The sequence below is a fragment of the Uranotaenia lowii genome, chromosome 3, assembly GCF_029784155.1.
Source record: "Uranotaenia lowii strain MFRU-FL chromosome 3, ASM2978415v1, whole genome shotgun sequence".
Taxonomy (NCBI): domain Eukaryota; kingdom Metazoa; phylum Arthropoda; class Insecta; order Diptera; family Culicidae; genus Uranotaenia; species Uranotaenia lowii.
In genome coordinates, this window is record NC_073693.1 from 196456128 (window position 1) to 196478465 (window position 22338).

At 34.1% G+C, this 22338-nt stretch overlaps 2 protein-coding genes across 13 annotated transcripts in view; one reads left to right on the top strand and one right to left on the bottom strand.

Moving 5' to 3' along the window:
* Positions 1–22338, bottom strand: part of LOC129757913 (extended synaptotagmin-2) — an 85672-nt gene that overhangs the window by 26245 nt on the left and 37089 nt on the right. For 5 of the 12 annotated variants that reach the window (XM_055755297.1, XM_055755298.1, XM_055755299.1 and 2 more), the window contains 7 exons: positions 16779–16958; positions 12551–12992; positions 8216–8257; positions 8008–8148; positions 7523–7933; positions 7079–7249; positions 988–1038 (listed from right to left, as the gene is read on the bottom strand). In XM_055755297.1, the coding sequence (XP_055611272.1) occupies positions 988–1038; positions 7079–7249; positions 7523–7933; positions 8008–8148; positions 8216–8257; positions 12551–12992; positions 16779–16783 (1263 nt within the window). In that variant the 5' untranslated portion in view covers positions 16784–16958. Of the gene's footprint in view, positions 1–435; positions 519–987; positions 1039–7078; positions 7250–7522; positions 7934–8007; positions 8149–8215; positions 8258–12550; positions 12993–13046; positions 13206–16778; positions 16959–22338 lie in introns of those variants that run through there. The other 7 variants (XM_055755304.1, XM_055755305.1, XM_055755307.1 and 4 more) reach the window with 4 other exon arrangements.
* Positions 20294–20851, top strand: LOC129757915 (uncharacterized). Its single transcript, XM_055755308.1, has 2 exons — positions 20294–20466; positions 20584–20851. The coding sequence occupies exons 1-2, from the start codon at positions 20310–20312 to the stop codon at positions 20805–20807; spliced, it is 381 nt and encodes a 126-aa protein (XP_055611283.1). The 5' UTR covers positions 20294–20309; the 3' UTR covers positions 20808–20851.

The following is a 22338-nucleotide window of genomic DNA, read 5'->3' on the forward strand; positions in this document are numbered from 1 at the left end:
TGATTGATTAGAACAACTGCTATTGTATGTGGAGGCGGAATTATTACAGCTGTTTTTGTTGTTGTTAGATATTGGTCTCATGCAGAAGCGTTGGCGAATTTGCGTTAGGAAACATGTTTTTCACCGGTTTGTAACGTGAAAGCGCATTCCTACCTGTAAAACTTATTTACACCACGTTTAAAACACTTACGTTTTATTAAAGCCTTCAAACAAACGTACCCAAAAACACCAAAGCTTAACTCCATATCAGCCAATTTCTTACGCCAAAGTAAATGATTCATGGAACTGACAATGCTGTTTTTTTTCTTAATTTTTTTTTCAACCAATTCCAGAAACTCATACCCAAACTCAAATGTACAGCAACTACAGTAACATAATCATGAGTGACTTAAATCGAAACAAAAAACAAAACAAAAACAACAAAAGCATTCTCACCTGCCCAGCAACTCATCGTCACCGGTGTCCTTGTCGTTTAGGACAATCTGCACTTGCTGGCCACTTTCCGCATGGATAAACGCCTTTTTTTTGTCAAGAGGAGCATTCAATCGTACAGCATGGTTTTGAGTTTTTTTGTGTTGCGCATCATGTGGGGGTTTTGTTGGAGTCATAGTTTATGTTGATTTTTTTCATAAATTTGATTGTGATGAATTTCGTGGTTGTAGCGTAGATGGCAATTTATAATACAGATGCATAAGATAAGTAAAAAGAAGTATAATGTGTGCTTTTGCGAAGTCAACATGAATAATACTAACAAGTGGTGCGATGCTGAGTGAAGTTTATCGATAACACTATTCTACTGGAAAACTTTTGGGACTCGGTATTTCTCTGTTTCGGTGTCTGACAAACGATTCGGCTTTGAAAGTGGCTCAGCAGCGTTTAAACTAAATTGAAAATCATGTATGCGCACTCTTTTTGTGTACATTGTACAATTCGAACGATTTGGAAACAAAATATACCAAACTGAATGGCCACACGCTCAAAACTTACACGTTTTCTAGGACCCAATCCACTACCGTAAGAAATGAAGGGTTCATAAAACTGAAGAAGAACAGAAAGGCAAATAAATCATAAGTGTGGTCGAACAAAACCACCAACAATATCAACGAGAACAAATAAAAAATTTATGGCAGGCCAGTCCAATTTGGGCACTTTTATGCGTATTTTACAGCATTCTGGATAGTACAAATACCTTTCATAATCACACGGAAATTTAAGCACGGCAATATGCAGTGGAAATGAAAGTTTAAACCTTTGGGTGGTATTAAAAATCACATTAGGGATTACAAAGATTTCAAATTGGAAATTTTCTAGATTTAAAGTGCTAGTTATATCTCGGAACACTGGAACAATTTTCATAACATTGGTGTATTTGAGTTTTTCAAAGAACAACACTCTTTATAGTCAAATTTTTTACCTTAGAGTTATTTTTCTTAGTGTGACAATATTAAAAGGCCAAAAAAAGACTAGATATCTCGTATTTTATCACTTAGAAATTAATCAAATGGTGTTCGGATCAAAAAGTGGTAAAATTAAATTAAATTCGCCGTATTTTTTTCTAAACATTCATATAAAAAACCTGAACACCCCTCGTTTTGTGGGTGTGTGAGTGTAGAATGATGCTTTTATACGAATTTTGACATAAAATCTATAGTTATCAAGAAGGCGTTCAAGCAAGAGGAGCTACGAATTAAAATTTTGTAAATGAATCATGAAAATCCAAACTACACGTTAGAAATATCAAAGTCGTTGAATGTTGCCGAATCAACCGTCACCAATGTAACAAAAGTGTTCATGTTGACGAGTTTTGATCACCGCCAGTTGTTGTTATCTTTCAAGTTGATATTTTTCGACGATTGTCGAGTCAAATGATTACAATTTTTTAACGTTTCGGCCTACTGGATGATTTCAGCCATCTTCAGAAAAAAATTTGTATCGCCACGTGCTTCCATTACGGTTGTCTTATTTAAATTAAATAAGACATCCGTAATGGAAACACGCAGCGATACAATTTTTTTTCTGAAGATGGCGGAAATTATCCAGTAGGCCGGAACGTTAAAAAATGGTTATTATGTGACTCGGAAAAATATCAACTTTAAAAGATAACAATAAAAGTGTTCGGGGAAGATTTTTCGACAACTGGATTTGGGGGAAATCAATGTCGCAAATAAGTTGAGAATACCGTCTACAACCGTGCAAAACGATCCGGACTATCGACTTATAAGAAGAAACTGACTGCAAGTCGGAACGATAAGCAAAACTTTACGGCAAACACAAGATCTCAAAAGCTATACACGAAATTGTTTACAAAGTTTGATTGGATAATCGTGGACCACGAAACCAACGCCAAGGCAGGCTTCAGACAGATTCCTGGACAAGAGTATTATACAGCAACCAGAAGGAGATGGCAGACAATTTCAAACATATTAAACTATCAAAGTTTGCCAAGAAATATCTCGATTGGCAACTATCTGTAACTGTGGTTTGAAAAGTGACATTTTCGTTGAAACCGGAACCGTCAACCGGGAAATTTACGTGAAAGAGTGCCTTCAAAAGTGTTTGCTCCCTTTCCTGAAGAAACATGACTTGTCTGTGCTATTCTGATCGGATTTGACATCCTGCCATTGCACAGTGGTCTAGAAATGAAATTTAGCGGGAAACAATTATTTGCGTTCTCGCCTTAGGTTTAGGACATTTGGTGTCCAAGACAAAGTTATACAACTTTACAAGGCGCTACTTTTGAATGAAATAATTTAAGGGTGGTTCATAGAACTCCTTAGATACGAAAATTAATTTTTTACTGTAATGTGATAGTGCTGTATTATGTTTAGCAATTATGTAGAACAACAAAATTGATGAAACTTTGTAGAAGGCTTTGAATGTCTATCTATTACCGTTTAGGTTTTATGATGATTTTTCGTGTACAAGTTAGGGTGGTCCTATGAAAACAAGTTTTTTTTGTTATAACTTTGTTGGGTTTGAATTTATTAAAATCATGTGTTCGGCAAGTATTTAGCAAATTATTATGCGCATCGTTGGTAGCAAACAGATATCAAATATCTGTTTTTGATTCGCAGTTATCATTTGTTGAATCGAGAACAAATCAATTTGTTTATTTGTATAAAAAATCAACGGATCACATGTTGATCCAAATGATAACTTAATCCTAATTAACTTTCTAAAATTAAAATCCACTCGACACAGTTCTAGACACGTCTAATATTTTCCTTCGGAACACATTTCTCGAAATGTCAAAGTCAAAATGCTCAGCAAAACGATTAAAAGTTTTTAAGATTCCCACAAAAGCGCTGTTGGCCCCATAGTTGTTCAGACGAATGGGAACGTAAAGCTGCAAATGCTGGTTTCTTAATCCTCGGGGTCGTACACTAAGAGGGACAGCCTCCAGCAGCGTGGGAGAGTCAATTCTTGATGTCAGCAGGTCAGCCACAACCAGAGCTCGAGTAGCGTTCCTACGAACTTGAAGCGTATCCAAATCTATGAGGCGGCAACGATTTTCGTAGCTTGGCAGACGAAACGGATCGTGCCAATTCAGGTGACGTAGTGCATACCGCAGGAAGCGCCGCTGGATAGCCTCGATTCGTTCAGCTCCGTTCTGATAGAAGGGGCACCAGACAGCTGATGCGTACTCGAGGATGGAACGAACTATGCAGCAATAAAGACTTTTAAGGCAGTACACGTCTTTAAAGTCTTTGGCCATGCGAAACAGGAATCCAAGGTTTCTAGAAGCTTTGTCAACAACATAGTTCATGTGAGTCTTGTACTCCAGCCGTTGATCGAGGATAACTCCTAGATCGTTGATGTGTTCGACTCGGGTGATGGTATCGCTTCCAAGGATGTACTCAGCATGAAGAGTGTGCCGCTTACGGGAAAATGTTATAACCGAGCATTTGCTGCGGTTCAAAGGCAGGCAGTTAATGTCGCACCAGTGAGCAAATTCGGAAAATTGCTGCTGTAAAAAGTCGATGTCGTCTTGGTTGTTTATGGCGTGAAAAAGTTTGAGGTCATCAGCATAAGCGAGTTTGGTGCCGTCCAGAAGCGAGAGTGCGTCATTGAAGTAGATTACGAAAATTATCGGTCCTAAATGGCTTCCTTGGGGCACACCTGAAGGGGCAGGGAATTGCCTGGAGAAGGATTCACCAGTTCGAACGGATAATTTCCGTCCCATTAAATAACTCCGGAACCAATCCAGAAGAGATCCACAGAATCCTAAGCGTCCGAGCTTTGCAATAACAATATCATGGTTCACCTTGTCGAACGCAGCAGAGAGATCAGTATAAATGGCGTCAGTTTGGGTCTTCCTGGCAAAGCAGTCTTGAATTTTGTGTTCAAAAATGGCCGTTTTGTATGAGCCATAACTTCAAATTTAAGCTTTTTATTTACCTTTGAACTTGACCAAAGTTTCCATTTTTCATATAACAGTATGAACCACTTATGTGCTGTGACATGGAATTGACTTCTTTGCGTTCGCATACTTAGTCAACAATACTAATTTTTTCACCACTACAGAAGCAGAGTTGACATGTTCTTTAAAAAAAACAAAGTTTGAATTTTATGGTTTGCTCCATTTGAAGTTATGGCTCATACAAAACGGCCATTTCTGAACACAAAATTCATGATAACTGCGAATCAAAAACAGATATTTGATATCTGTTTGCTACAAACGATGCGCATAATGATTTGCTAAATACTTGCCGAACACATGATTTTGATAAGTTCAAACCCAACAAAGTTATAACAAAAAAACTTGTTTTTATAGGACCACCCTAACTTGTACACGAAAAATCATCATAAAACCTAAACGGTAATAGATAGACATTCAAAGCCTTCTACAAAGTTTCATCAATTTTGTTGTTCTACATAATTGCTAAACATAATACAGCACTATCTCATTACAGTAAAAAATTAATTTTCGTATCTTAGAAGTTTTATCAACCACCCTTAAATTGTTTCATTCAAAAGTAACGCCTTGTAAAGTTGTATAACTTTGTCTTGGACACCAAATGTCTTAAACCTAAGGCGAGAGCGCAAATAATTGTTTCCCGCTAAATTTCATTTCTGGATAACTGTGCATTGTGGAAAAAAAGCCATGGAGTGGTATGCCGCTAACAACATTCAGGTTGTACTCTGGATAAGAACCCTCCCAACACAATATTTTTCGATTGGGCGAAGTTCTGCCTAATCGAGAAATATTGGGCGATAATTAAGCAGAAACTTAAGAAGACCTAACAAACTGTTAGCAGCGAGAAGCAGTTTAAACCAACTGCCGTTCTGCGGCGAAGAAAATGGAAAAGGTGACTGTACAGAATCTGTTGGCAGGCGTCGAACGAAAGGCTCGAAAAATTGGGCTACGTAGACCGAGGTCTTAACTGAGTTTTTTTTTCCTCTTTTATACATATTGAACTTTAAAAAGAAAGATACTTTGAGTATTTTTTGATAATAATCGATTTACACGCAATTAAGTTTGACCATTTTTTGATCCGAACACCCTTATAGATTCCTGAAGAATTCAAAGAACTTACACAGAGCAGCATTAAGAAAAATTAAAATTATTCTAAAACGTCTTGCTTTTTTCAAATTTTTGTGTTTTAACTTTTTGGCAACATTTATTAACATAGGTTTTTATTACTAGCTCTTTTCGATTTGAAACTTTCACGACAGTCAGTATCAAAAATAATAAAAAAAATTGTTTATTGAAATAAATTACGCACTTGTTTTTATTCATCCAACGTCGAACACGAAACGTGCCTGAACTTCCAAAATTCCAAGTATTATTTTATTACTTTAAAAGGAGAAAGGTTTTCAAAACTTAAAATTTTTCAATTTGACGTTCCTGAAAAAAGTTTGGCGTCCGCTGAAGTTTAAAGTCTAGTGTTTAGCAATATTTGAAATATTCAAAAGTTGTATAATTTTCATTGAGTTTAACTTCAAACCAAGACCAAGCAATTGGAAAACCACACAGTTCGTGGAATACTTAAAACCAAAAAGTAAAAACATGCCGTGTTTATAATTATAAAAGGTATTCTACAAATAATTGCACAAGTAAAGAAAATTCTATTTATTGTCTAGAGATTGCACTTTAACATAAAAGTTGACATGTCGAAATAGGGGGGATAGCTAAAATTGTGTATGCAAATTGATTATAATTTCAATAATTTCTTTATGATTCTCGTAATTTCAGATCACATTTTTTTTATTATTTTCAGAAAAGTGTTTTTTAACTCTAATTAGTTAAGAAACCATTCATTTCAAAAATCGATTTAATGGTTTGGCAAAGGGATTTTTAAATTGAGCAAAACGAAAATAGAAAACAATGTATGATTTAAGCCAATGAAAGTTATTTTAACTTATTTATTTAAAAAAAAAATCGAAAAAAACTAGAAAAAGTATATTTTCATGAAATCTAAAATGTGTCTAAAATTTAAATGGCATTGAGTTATTTAATGATTTCAAGATGCTATAATATCGAAGAAATGATTGAATTATGATGAGTGTAATTAATAAGTGGCTTTTCGAGCATTTTAAAAAAAATCCCAAAAATTAAATATATCCACCTTCTTAAACAAATGAATTTCTAACTAAAATATGATGACAACTTTTCAAATTCTACTGGACAAGAATCCTAAAATGCCTTTCAATTATTCTAGCGCCCGCTCAATTATGAATCCTATTCCGATGCATGCATTCTCAGCACAATTCACAGTTGTCCAACCTCTAAACACGCCGTTCTGATTCTTGTTTTCCCATGAGGCGTATCAATCGTCGCCAGATTTGAACGATGAACACTAGGGTAAATAAAACAACAGCCACTCGCTTTTCACTTCATACCCACTCTGCTTCAACTAAAGTTTAGTTATCATTTCCTAAATTTGCTAATCCTTTTTTAAATTTGCCTTTGGTGAATCGTGCAGGGTGACGACGTACACACAACAACACAACACGTTTTTTTTTTTGTTTTTGTTCAAAGTCCGTGTAGGAACAAAAAAAAGAAACCAAGGAAAAATCCAAAAACAAGAGGAAAACCGAAATCGTCAAACATGATAGTGGAATGGAAATTACTTACCTCGCACCAGTAGTCCCACTTGGGATTGACCGTATTGTCGATGGTTTGGGTACGGAATTGCTGGGCGCCAACCGAAACGATGGCGTACGGGTCCGATTTGCCCTTGCCCAGAACGCTGATATCCTTCTTCATCAGATCCTTGGCTTCGACCACGTGGATCCTCAGGACGCCCTGCAGGGTGCATATAAGTCATTGAAAATGTTTTAGAATGAAAGTTAATTGTTTTGATGGTTTTTTTTAAATTATGTAAAAAATTAAATTTTTTTATGACTTTAATTTTCATTCATGTTCCATAAAAAAAATCCTCCATAAAGAAGTTCCATTTTGTCATAACTCAAAAATGAAGGACTAGCAATAATGATTGAATCTAGAATCCTCAATCTGTCGAATGGAATTTTCCTTATTAAGTGGAAAGAAAACTTTTCCAGAAGTTCAAATTCTCACCTCAGGCTCTGGCATCTTCAGCGAAAGCGCTGGAACACCATCGTTCAGAATAATCGGCAGTTTGTTCGGTAGCACCATAATGGCAGCAACTTGTTCCACGATAATCTTTCTCAAAATGTCACTCAACCCGGGCATATCGAGCAAATCCACCACCCCAACCAGGTTGAAATCGATGTTTGGATTGTTAAGGAAGAAAATCTGCAAACCCCCAATCAATGGCATCTGCGAAATGAGCGGCTTCATTATCACTCGCACCGTTCCGTGGATTTGGAAGTCTTTAATGCCTCCACGAAGGCCGCTCAGCGAAAAATTGATGTCGCAATCCCCTGCATAGAATAGATCCAAATCCATGATGATTTCGTTTCGGGAAACATTTTTATCGTACACTTTTACACCGCCAATTCGGGGAGGCTGTATGGAAAAAAGGCAAGCAAATAAACATCTTGTTAGGATTAACCCTTATCAAAGAAAGGTAACGAACGTACAATTGTTCCCAGAATCATGCGGTCAAACTTGAATCCATTGAGCTTGTAGCCGGTGAGGGCTTGTTGAATGCTCGGTTCAATCGAATCCTTGATGAGGTTCTTGGCGAAGTAGTTTGCATTGGGCCACACTTGTTTGAGAATCTGCAACGGAAGGAAACCAAGGGATTAAAAAGTGTGTCAGATATGTTCACGTGCCATATGAACGTACCTTGTTCAACCATTCACATCGTTCTACATCCGGAAAGAATACCTAAAAGTGAGAATAAATTTGAAAGACATAAGAAATTACATATCTTTTTATTTCTGAATAGTTGATCATCTGACATCACCATTTAAACTCAACGAAATGTGTCATTTAAAACCTCTTTTCGGTCTGTACTATTGAATAAAACAGTCAACCAAAATGTCAGACCATTACACAGTTGTTTTAACTTTAACTTCCAATAACCTTAATTTCTCAATTTCTTTTCATTTGTTTAGGAATGAATTTCACCCCCGAGTAAATTTTTGATCATCCCCTAATCAACAAATGAAGTGTTTGTTGTTGTCCACCTTTTTTTGGAACTTATTCTTCCATCGAATAGCATCCACGTTGTTTGAAATCACACAAGAAATCTCTCGCTAAATTTCACTCTGATTTACTGATTCCAGGAAACGCCTCAAGTAAAAAACAACAGTTAGGATGACTCGCAGAATAAGTCCCATGAATTTTCCTAAGACATTTTTTGGACCGCTTTGGAAAATGCTCTTTGTCGAAATAATCTAAAAAAAGTTACTTTTGACTAGTTCATGCATTCATAACGAAGATCAAAGGTTTATACATTGAAAAATATTAATGTTTTTTTACAATTCGACAAGATTTAAGACTACAAATCCGATGATTCCCTAGTGATTTTAATCATTAGTTTGCGCGTTTCTATTTTGGATTACCATCAGTACATATTTTGGACTACTTTCAAACTATAATAAGTGTACTTCAAACTTCAGATTGAACAATAGTTTCAATTTTTGTGTAAAATGGCCATAGCGTTCCAATCTTCTCGAGGTCTCGAGACTGGTATGCTTTTGTTTTTTTGACTCGTACATTATTTATCATTTTTTTTTTTTGTTAGAATTGCCCAAAGAGAATAATTTGTTGGCCTTTACAGCAGCCCAAACTATTGTTAGTGACAAATACTATATTTTGTCTTCTACAGGACTCGAAAACCTGAAGCCTTCAAATTCTAAGTGCTATCAGCAACTCTATGTGCTATATCGTAAATTTTGATTTATGCCATGCCAAACGATTCTTCACCACAGAAAATATATCTGGTACAAAATTCAGATTTTTTAACAAGTTTTCAAATGAATACAATTTATGAAACTCGAAAAATTTATGGAAAATTAAGCACATAGACAACTTTAATAGGCAGGTGTTTGTCTAATATAGCTTTTGAGCACTTGCACGCCTCTGATCCCAAGCGAAGAATGAAAAAAAAAATACTTCTAACTTACCTGTGCCTCAAAGTCCCACTCACGTCACAGATGTACTTTCATTTCAACTAAAGGGATTAATAAAGCTGAGTAATATGTATCAATTAAATATTTAAAAACTTAATTAAATATTTAAAATTTGTTATCCCTCGTCACAGATCAGAATTGTATGGTAATTCGTTTTTTGTAAGAGGTGTAAGCTATTGGAATACACTTCCAAATTCATTAACGCTAGAAAATTCTTTTGCAGTTTTTAAGAATAAATTAATTGAGCACTTTACAATTTAAGTTAGAGTTTTTTTTCTTATAAATAATTTAATAGTTTGAAATCAGATCAAAACACTTGAATTCTATCAACGCACATAATGTAACATTAAAAAAGATCTAATATCTTACGTTGCTAAATAAAATATACATAATAATAATAATAATAATAATAATAATAATAATAATAATAATAATAAATTCCGTCGTGGAGGGGTGATTCTGAGTCTACGGCAGTGGTCGGAAACCTGCGACTCGCAAGCCGCATGCTGCTCTTTGGTTGGAACTTGAAAAACTGCGGCTCTTTATCTAACTGTGCAAATATTTATTTTAAAGAAATGTTAAAAACGTGCTGTACCTATGTATATTTGACTCTGAAACAAAAAGCTTAATGAGGATTGAAACCTAATTTTATCATTTTTTGTTTGGCGCTATCAATGAAGCATCGGAATGAATTTAGAGATAAGCTTTTTATATTTTCATCAATTTTTGATGAAAAACGTTGTTTTCAAAAAACGCAAGCGAAAATTAAATGTATATTTTTCCATAACTTCAACAAGAAAGTATAGCTGTTTTTGAAAGGAAAATGAAAGTTTATTATAAATCTTCAAAAGTAGATTTTATAAATCTTCAAAAGTAGATTTTAGATATTTTTTTGATAATCAACGTGATTCTTATTACTTACGTTTGTTAAAATCTCCAAAATGGTGCTTCAATAAATCATTCTATCGAAAAATATTGAGCAATAGTAAAAAAAAATACTAGAAAATTGATCTCAATCTTATAAAGTTAATTTATTTGAACTCAAATCGATAATTTTTAATTTCTATGAAGAATTAATAAGGTGATCTTTTTGAAGGAGCAGAATTTAATATACTCCACGACCCAAAGAGCTGAAAAAATAAATTTGTACTTCAAGTTTAAGTTCAGAAAGCTTTTTTAAATTTTAATCAGCATTTAAAATTGCGAAATTTGAATGGAAAGTTGAATTTTAAATACCTATTTAAAACCAAATTCACAGGCTAAATACTTTTTATCAATAACGACCTATTTTGAAACGGCACAGTTTTTTTAGAAATAAAATGTTTGTATTTGAAAAAAAAAAATCTTCGGAAAGTCTTCGGAAGTATTATAAGTATTAGGTGTGATAGCCGTGCTGGACTGTTCTTAAATTTAGTCCTAATAAATATCTGGGCAAACCCGGATAAAACCGGGCAATCTGGCAACCTTACTTTATACATAAAACAATTGTTTTGTTCATTTTGTTTGGTACCGGCATGAATTTTCATTTAAAACGATTACAACTCATTTAAAAAAAACTGCTCAGTTTTTTGTCGGAAAGTAAAAAAAAATCTGCAGCGAATTTCTATTTTCCTGACCTAGATCTTATAGATCTTTGACCGACGAAAATCTTCATCGACCTTAAATATTCCAACCTTATTCATATTTCGAAAGGGGGATGAATAAACCAATTGGTTTAAAATGCCAAAAAAAAAAAGAAAAAAAAAATATTTCGAAAGGATTTCAATATCCTTTAAAACGTATTCATTACTCGGTTAATTTAAAATTCCTCAAGAAATAATAAGCTAGGTCATGAAAAAAATATAATCGGATAGAAGATCAGAAGGAATGTGACCAAAGGAGTTGAAAAAAGCGAAAAGCAATTTACTTATTAAGATACTTAGCACTTGCCAAATTTTTGCTTCTTGTTAAATTATTATTTGGAAAAAGAAGGTGGCAGGTAAAGTGAACGTGAGAAAACTGTAATTTTGCTTATCCTTAAGTTGGAGGTATATCTTTTCAACCTGACATATTTTTGAGAATTTGTTTAAAATAACTTTTAGTTTCAGAAAACCTGACTTATAGAATAGTGCAGCCACACACTGGTTCAAATTTTACGTTTCTTCGGAGATCAAAGTCGGGCTTCTGTGCATTGTTCTTGTGGATTTTTTTTCTGAATAATTACATGCTGCACAACGTTGCAAAAATTGCATAGAGAACAATCCATATGCGTGTAGCTTTGATATGGGGGAAACGTAAAATTACAATCAAAAAGTGGCAAACTTTTACACGTGAAAAATTGAACGTAATTCGTGTGGTACTATATAAAAGACCAAAGAACATTGTAATTTACACAATTTAGGTAGGTTTATCATAAATCGATATAAATTGAATTTTTATGACACGAATGCCACGAAGATGGTAAAGTGTCACTAATAAAACTTAATAATAATGATATAAATTGAATGGGGCCAATTTCTAAATATAGTCGACATGCGTCTGGTTTTGAAAATCAGTTTAGTAAATACTGATAATGTACCAAAAAAACTTCTTTGATTCAGACTTTTTCAGATCAAGTTTCATACATTTTTCCCCAGTCTCCTTCAGCGAAGAAAGTTATCTTCTTATGACGTTGAAATTGAGAAATTGAGTCGTTTAAAAATGATAGGCAAAATAACCTTCTCAGAATACAACATTCTTGAGAATTCGTAATAAGGCAACCCACTTTAACATTTCATTCAACATTTCGGAACATCACTTAACGGCAAAAAATATCTGCCCACCTTTAAAAAGCTTTCCCTCAAGCGTTCATGTGATAAATGAATCAAATTATCGTTATGGGACATATCAACAAACATCAGCGCTTATGTTAAATTGAAACATAAATATTTGATCAGCCCACCACGTGTTTATGGAAACGAATGTGTATGACTTTAACATAAGTTTGGGTAGGCGGCTGTTTTCTAAACCGTTGTAAACCAAGTTTGGGGATGTCAAACGATGTGGTCAAATTCAAATCACTTACCCAGGCTGGCAAATCGCCGAGACGGGCCAGAATAACTTCTTTATCGTTGGCCAGCGCCGAAGCTTTGGCCACATTCCGGCGGGTTTCGCTTTTGGATCGCCATTGTTCGCGTGCTACCGACAAAATAACTGGCGTGATTAGCCAGGCCACTGACCATCCCATGTAGCCAACGAAGTAGATGATACCGACGGTGACCACTTTTTTGGCAAAGGAGTAGAGCAACGACCCGAGGCTATCACTGCCGATTGCATTTCCTCCTGCTGTGGCCGCCTGCAGATCCGCCTCGGCTTTTTCCGGATTTTGCTCCTTGCTGGCGCCAGTCATTTCGGAGCCGGTTTCCGTCGTTCCAGCGCTGTCGGGTAGAAGACTATCGCTCTCGCCGGAGAACTCGGAAGAAGTTGGGGTAGGCCCTCCAACGTCGCTTACGCCACTTGTCGTGTCACTAGAAATCAGAGTTAAATATAGAAAAAAGCACAATAGATGGAATGTTAGGCACCTTGAATTTGGATCTGATAATTAAGTCAATCTCGCCCTTCGTGTTCAACTAGGTAGGTACGAGTCAAGCGGTGAGTTGTTTTCGTCTACGCGATCCGGGAGAGCGGCCTATATGAATGATCTAATCTTTGCTGAACGAGTGATGGAGCGAGAATGGAATCACACAGCACACGACACACATTATAGTTTATTACACGAAGCGTAAACAAAATCGGTTACAGTACGTCCATAAATGGGAGACCTAAATTTTAATGGCTTGGTGGAAGTTCAGTCATTTCAACAAATATTGATTTGATTTACGAAACAAAAGCTACACTAATGATTCATTTCTAGATGAATAATACATTTACCCTTCATTTTATGATTTTTTTTTTATTTCTCCTTAAAAATAATTTTATTCAGTGGAAAAATATGTGTTTCTGTAGAAACACAGAAAAAAAACGTAAATATGTAAATCTCTGAAACCTTTTTTTACTAAACTTAGAATTGCTTCGATGTATTACTTAGTGTACATTAACACCTTATAGATTTTTTTTACCCGTTAGAGATCTTGGAGTGTCAATTTGACACTCCTGACTAAAACCGCAATATATTTCTTGTTTCTTTACCGATTTGTACAAAATTTATAGTTTTGGAAACTTCGTAGTGTATTTAACCACTGACCATACTGACTGGACACTCGATTTCGTTTTCTTTATAATTTTTACAACAGTACGCAATATCGATTCCAGAGTGCGCATCGATCGATTTGAAGAAATGCTATCCCAGTTAGGAAATGCCACCCAACTTTAAAAAAAACAGGCAATTTCTACGATAAAATCGGGCTGAACAGATACATTTTTCCTACATGACATTTTTTGTCTAATTTTTCAGGTTCGCCACCTGCCGTCGGTATTTGCGAACCTACAAAATCTGAAAAAAATTAGACAGAAAATGGTTGAATTTTTGTTCTAAGTGTCATGTCAGTGTGATCAGTGGTGTAACTTAAATATGTTTACCAGACAATATTCAGCTACAACAATTCATTTTTAAGTTATTCAAAGTTTAAGAAAAAAAATCCAAACAATATACTTCTGGAAAAGACTTCAATTGCCAAAAACAAAAATACGAACTTAGTGCCTCAGAAAGCTGAAATTAGAAGCTATACGTTGCGCACATAGATATTTTTTAATAATTTTTTTTTTAAGATCTTGACCACAAAAATGTAAAAAAGGAGTGTTAAATCCGTACTTTTCAATCAAGGAACCGTTGCCATTGTTTTAGTCACTGTAGAAAATGTATTGAAAAATGAATTGAAAAGTTGATGTAATTTGACACATTTTTACATCCTTAGATTCTCAAAATACGAAGCACAGAATTTTTGACTAGTTTTCAATAGTAGCTGTTATTCGAACCTTTTTTTTTATTTACAATTTCTCAGATTTTCTAACAATTTAATCACTGGATTCCATATTTACTTAAAGTATATAAAAGCAAGATTTTCTCAAAAAAAATATATTCTCCGAAAAGGCAATTTCATCCTTTTTTAAGTTTTTTTTAGTGACGCTTTACACCTATGAAATTTCATACTTGTGATGTAATTACATTGGCGCTGCAATACTTATAAAAATATGATAAATATAAAACTAAACAGTAAATATAGAACATTTCACAGTGGCCCAGGACGGAACTTTATCGTGACAAAACTTATTACGAAGATGCTATAAGAGATAGACAAATGGTGTCTTCTGCAAAAATACTCATCAAACTATGTGCTTTAATAATCTTAAATCATATATTTTTTTGTTTTTAGGTTTTATTTTTAAACTTTACCAGCATTATGGCATTCGTGTCTAGAAAATCATATATTAGGATGTGTCATTTTGCATGATTTACACACAAAAACTTTTTCCAGTGAACAGATAGAGCCAAACTGTCTTTTAGAAAGTTGTAGTCAACGGTTTTTGAGAAAACTTTACCGAAGACACTGCATACATATGACGTTTTGTAAGCGAGTTATGATTTTTTTAATATTAAAATGTAAGGGTGACTCGAAACTCAAGAAAAAAAAATTCTAAAGTTTGTTCAATTTCAATACAAATTCACACATTTGAAGACCCTGTGAGGACATCCCTATTTCTCGTGCAAAAGCCAAATTTTCATCGTTTTGTTATTGGCTGAGTCCATTGCGATGCTTAAATAAGCGAATTAGCGTATTAAGTTGAATTTAAAAAAAATAAATATAAATAAAAATAACTATTTTTTTTTATTTTTATTTTTTTAAATGTTTTTTTTTGCGAGTTTGACTAAAAGCAAGAAAAATGTTCTAAATCGGTAATTTAGCATCGCAATAGATTCAGACAATAACTCTCCAGTTTAAAAAATTACCCATCTTCCATAATTTCATAATCAAATATTTGATATTTGAACTAAATAATGCCGCCATAATATATTTTTTTGGTTAGTACAAATCCGAGACATGACAGTTAAAAAGTACATTTTTTTGCTAAATAAAACCCTTATAACTAATGAACGCCTCCAAATACAAATTTGCGCTCTGATAGAAAAATGTGCGAATCTTTATTTCATACAAATGCTTAGAAGACATTCTTATTGTATGAGTTCATTCGCAAAATTTAGAGCCAGAATACTGTTTTTTCCGCACACCCTAGCATTTTATATTTAAAAAATCATAACTCGCTTACGAAACGTCATATGTATGTAGTGTCTTGGGTAAAGTTGCCTTAAAAACCGTTGGCTACAACTTTCTAGAAGACAGTTTGGCTCTATCTGTTCACTGGAAAAAGTTTTTATGTGTAAATCATGCAAAAATAACACATCCACATATTTGATTTAAGATTATTCAAGCACATAGTTTGATGAGCATTTTTGCTGAAGACACCATTTGTCTATCTCTTATAGTATCTTCGTAATTATTTTGTCACGATAAAGTTCCGTCCTGGACCACTATGCGAACTCTGGCGTAAATTCAAAACTATACATTTTGTAAATATCGATTGAGAAACAAGAGCGATATAGCGACTTTAAGCAGTTTTTTGTCTAGCCTTCAGGGAGCGTCCATAAAATAGTAATGATGCAAAATTGAATATTTCATGAATTTAGTGGGGTTCTAGAAGATTTTTTTTTTATTTAGATTCACCAGAATAAAATTACAAGCCGCCAAACTTCGAATAGTGTCATATTGACACTCAAGGGCGGATGGGGTTAAGAAACCAGAAATAAAATGAGGTTATCATTCTGATACAGTATTAGCTTATTTGAAGTGAAATTTAAAATACACAAAAATGTTGTAGAAGTAGAAGATAAAACAACCCAAAATTTGAGATCGTTTTTAATAAATAATTCTTATTCTGGAATCTAAATATTTATTGTGAAATATTTGCCATTTCTGGTTTTATCCTAAGATGCAAACAAAACCACGAATGCAGATAGATAGTTTTTTTTCATGTAGTCAGTCAATCTATGTAGATAATTTCTATAAAACAACAAAGAGCTTTCATTAAAAGTTTCGTAAAATTTATTTGCTATTAAATAATGACTAAATAAAGTAAACTAAAACTTACAACACTACGAGTTCGTTTAGTAATAAAATGGAAGAAAATTTCCAAGAAGGTCATATGAGGGAAATTTTGAAATTTCAGAGACAGCATAGTTGAAATAGTTCTCCATAAAAGCATTTAAAATGTGATAGAAGATAGAGCTACAATCTACGGACGACCACTTTTTGACAAACCTCATGATCTTCGCATCGACGGGGATCCACACGTGTATAGCTCAGAGTAATGTGCGATTTTTTTTCTACCACCGTAATCTTCAACCGAATGAACTCTAAACCAGCTGTTTTGATTTGCCCGCCTTTACTATTTCGCCAATTGGGTTGCAATTTATTCTAGAATACTGATAGCGGCGAAAACTGCGAACGAAATAAACAGAACAAAAAAAGATAAATGTAAATAAGTAATACGAAACGACCAAACAAAAAGCAATTGAACCATATTTTCGTTCACTACGCATCTAGGTGAAAGCCGCTTTTCGAGTGAAATTTCGGATGCCGTGTCACCAAAATAGAACGGCTACAAATCACCTGTTTGCCGGGCTGGGAAAATCAGCTGACCGGCAAGCAAGTACCTACACTTATGCCATATTCGTTTTCATCTGGTGGAAAGATGGTTGTGCACCAACTGCTGTCAACTTCATATAAAAAAAAACGCTTTGACAGCACTTGGTGCACTACCGGTGCACCACCAGAATGAAAACGAATATGGCATTAGTATTAACGATTCAACACTAGCCAATAAAAAAAAGAAAACGCTACAGTAATTGAAGTACGGAAACACTATCTCAAGAAAAATTTCGTATTGTCTAAAAAAAATTTTTAAGTTTAAGGTAGGAATATCTAAATTCAGTCAAATCTTGTTATATATCTGCAAGCAATGAAAAAAATATCATCATTACTAAATGTTTAATTGATGCATTGAAAGTTTATTTGAAACGGCTCAAACCATTACCATTTTTTTTGCATTGGAAGTGTTTAAACTGTTTTATTGTACAGAATCAGGTTTTCAAATGTTTCCATTATATAAAAACCCTATTCGATATCTTGAGCGCCGATGTGGTCTTGAGCTGGTGCGAGTCTGGTTTCGGTATGCCAGACGTACAGGGTTCGATTCCCGATATCAGCACGAAAACTTTTGAGTTCGAATCCCATAGGTGGCCGCAAGCCGACAGGTAAGATGTGTTTCATCATATAACTGACTATATAATAAGAATGTTCAATCAGATGTCAGCTGGCCAGTTATATTGGGGAGAGTGGGGTATCGTGGGCCATGGGAAAACGTGGGCCACTTTTAATATCTTAGATGTGTGTTGAGATAAAAATCTCAAACCAACTGTCATCGTCGTCGCTTTGCGTGAGCATATATTCCTATATGCTATTGACTGAAATACGCATCATATGTCTCTTTTATTTATCAAGCTAAAAAAAGTTAGAAAAATTTACTTACATAATTAAAAAAACACCCGCTAATTTCATCGATGGGGAACCTAAAGTGCATAACAAAAATATGCTCATACGCTTATGATCTTAGTTTTGTCATGATCTTTCACATGGAAAAGGAATTTTTGATGAAACATCAATAAGTCACACAAACGCAACCAATTTGCAAATCATAGCTTGTGGGGAATCGTGGGCCACACATCTTGAATCACCTATATTTTTATGTTTTTATGCACATTCAGAACTTAAAATACGTTTTACTTATCTGTAAAGTTTTCTTATGCCAAATTAAGAGTTTTGAAAAATATTTTGTCCATCCTATATAAGAAATTTTGCCAAAACGATCGCGAGCCAGGTTTTGGAATCTATGCGATCATACACAGGTCACTTTTTTATTTCATCATCTGAAATTGCTTCAAAATAACGAAATGAATTAGGAAATCACAGTTTTGGGTCAACTCATAAACTTTGCATGTTATTTGGTCAATTTGGATTTGGTGGCCCACGATTCCTCACCATTTTTCGAAATCCAATAAATATTGCTTTTTTTCAAACAGTCAGAATTTGGGGAAAATAAATTATTAAAAATTAAAAAAAAAAACCTAATGATACCTTGAAAATGTAAAAAACCATACCATTTTTTATTTTCATTTTATCTTTTATAATAAAGAAGTTATGGAACAACGAAAAAAAGTGGCCCATGATTCTCCACTCTCCCATACATGAATGCCGGAATACCTGTAAGTACACAAGCCCACCTGATTGACTCGTTCTTCCAAAACAAACCTACATCAACACAATACTTTCACTCCTTAACAGTTCATACGAAGCCATGAGGAACGAGTATGGTGTTTCAGCGCGTAAACCAGAGTTGTCGAATTTAATAATCTACAGAAAGCATGTGAGCACCACATACTTTGGCAGAAACTGCGGTTAATCCGTGCACCCATGGTGGATAACAAACAAACATATTCTTATGCAGTAAAGGCTTATGTGAAAAAAGAGCTTAATATTTTTTTAAACTGATTATACCTAAAGAACATTTATCATTTGATCGGTGCGATTGAAACTCCCAAAACAACTTTATTTTTGTCTCCTAGTGTTCGCAATTGGTAAATTTCTTACTTTTTTCTCCTGTTTCGTGTTTGAAATCACACGCAACGCACAATTTAGTTCGCCATGTGTTTACTGACTGTAAACAGTGCACCTTCATCAGCTTTTTGGGGGCTATTTTCGTTGCGTTGAAAGATCAAATGCAGGTAAGAAGGTTTTTTTTTCACTCGAAGCATCAAATATACTACTGATCGTAGTTTATTTTTCCTAATAGCTGTCTTTGAGATTATACAGTAATAGGCAGATATATATGTTTATTGTTATGTAGCTCTTTTCAGTTTGTATTTACTTTACTTTCTCAATATTAAGTGTCATGAGAACAAAATATTACGACACAATATTTCGAATTAAAGAAAAAACCAAACCCAACAAGACTTCGAAATTGTTCAGTGTCCTGGTCATATCTTTGCAGAATAAAATGAAAAACGTAAACGAATGCTGTTCATTCATTAGGGTACGAACACAGTGAGCGCGAAGCGAACTGCGAAGCGAAATATTCATTCACCGGATGAATTTCGCAAGTTCATTTTTGAAGGCCGGCCACAGTGTACGCGAATTGCGAAGCGGTTCAACACTGAAAAAAAACCTTCTGTTTTGCAAAAATTAATCACTTGTGAAAAAATCTTTGCAAATTAATATGCAGAATCAAAACTGTGAGCGAGGGATACGTACCGCGCCAAAAAAAAATAATCCGCGTTAATTCCGAAAAACCACGTTAACTTCGGAAAACCGCGGAAAAACCTTGCGCGTTCTAGGACCGCGGGGATTATGAAAAGGAATCTTAAGGTCATGAATTGCCTGGACTTTATGAGTACGTCGGAGAATAGATTTTTGACACCCAAATCCTGTATGACGGCTTCAGCCTAACACCAACATGCTTTAAATGACTGAATCAATTAGAAAAAGTCGAAATTTGCAGTCTGACGCTACACGCAGAAAAAGAATGGGGAATGGTTTCAATAAAACGGTTTTGTTATTTTATTTTAGCTTTCCTATGCATTTTTTTCAGTGGTTTTCATAAAAAACTCGAACGAAATTAGCAAAACAATTTTTTTATTTGTGCACTCACATTTTTTATTACTTAAAAATCAAATTTGGTTTAAATTAAAACGAAAATAGGTCTATTTAAAAGAGCGTGTAACGATAAGTTAAAAAATGGAAAAAAGAAAAAATAAGCGAAACCGAAAAAAAGGAACAACAATAGTGAAAAAATGGTCGGAGTACACCGCCATGGCCCAGGCGGAAAATAATTATAACAATTATGATCCGAAACAAACAACAACGGCATGTCCATCGGCCAGCAGCTATCAAGGTAGGTTTCGAAATCTGCTGTTTATCTTGAAAACTACCCAAGCCCGTCCGGGAAAACAAAATTATTCTACTGCCAATTAAAATAATTTTTCCAACATTTTTTTTTTTCATTTTTCAGATGCTACGACCCAAGAATCACCTAAAAACTCTCGTAGTACGTCCCGGACCCATTGGCTGCAGCCCCTTTCAAATTTGGACGACAGTTGCATGGAAGGTAGGTCAATTGAAACCGTCGTACCTGGTCCGTATCAAAGTGATGGTGGTGCCGCATCTGAGGACCGCAAGCTGGCTACCCAACTGCGCAGATGTCCTGCTCTGATAGTGGCAACAAATCGGAGCTGATTAGGCATTATTTATATTCCGAAATAAAATGCATTTTCATTATATTTGTGTAATTTCATAATTTATAAATTCCGAATTTCATAAATAAACATAAATTTAAAAGAAATATAACTTAATTTAATTTTAATTGGAAAAACTAAACTGCTTAAAACCTTACTTTATTATTACTTTTGAATCAATGAATTTTTATGTGTTTTACCCAAAAAAATTTTTATTTTGATAAGAGTCATAGATCATTTTCAAAAAGGGTGAATTTTATTTTGAATCAAACGATAAGTTTAAACCAAATCGATATTTTTAGTCAGTGTGACCAGAAATATATTTGTGCTTTTTCCCAACCAAAATTTTTATCATTTTTGGCCGAAATATTATTATTTTTAAAATATATTTTTCTGCGTGTATGAAACGCCATTTCAAAATCCAATACGGCAGCTTTCGCTCAACTTTTAAATATTTTAAATGACTTAAAATCGCAAGAAAAAAAATCTACCAAAACTATGACAAAAATATAACAAAATAATGAAAAAAAAAATTACAATATAATAACAACAAATATTACGAAACGCTGACAAAACTTTGATAGAAATATGACAAAGGTGACACAAATATTACAATATGATAAAAATATACCAAATCTATGATAAATTTGACATTAAAATGGCAAAGCCTTGGCCAAATTTTAAAAAAATCTGACAAAAATTAATAAAGTTGACTAAATAATAACAAAAAATTAACAATAATTCCAAAACTCGAAATAAAAACTTTAACAAATACTTGACAACATTATGGAAAATATGAAAATTGAAATAATAATATGAAAAATATAATAACTACACGCAGAAAAAAGACGGGGAGTCGGTTCAACAAAACGTTTTGTTATTTTGTTTTGTTTTCTCAATGCATATTTTTCCGTTATTTTCATGAAAAAATCGATTGGAAATAATAACAAAATTTTGTAATTTTTGCACACTCATTTTTTATTACTTAAAATCTAAATTTGGTTTGTGTTCAAACGCAAACCTAGTTGTTTTTAAATAAACGTGTAGTTGAAAAACAAAATAAACATAAACAAAAAAAGAAAAAAGATTGAGAAATTTATGATTCATCTGATACGAACACACCATGGCGAAAACTGCGAAAATTGAGGGAGGAGGCCAGCAGCAGCGGTGGAATCGCGGAGGATATTTTTTCGAGAGTTGGAACCTCCTAAGGAACCGGCAGGAATAGTTTTGAAGGTAATGTTTTTTTTTACATTTGAAAAATCTTATGCTTCTTACATTTTTATTTTATTTTAGAACATGGCCGAATTTGACCACCGAGCAGCAACAACACCGGTTGGGCTGTTGACCAGTGCGCGGTTATGGAGGAGGTGCCGCTGCTGCTGTTGCTTGAAGAGGATGACTCGATTCCCGAGAAAATCAAAGTAACCAAAATAATAATAAGTTTGAAAAAATAATTGACTAAATAATAAAATGGATTCTAAATATAATGAAAAGATCCAAAAACCTAAAATTATCGCTCTGTCTTATTG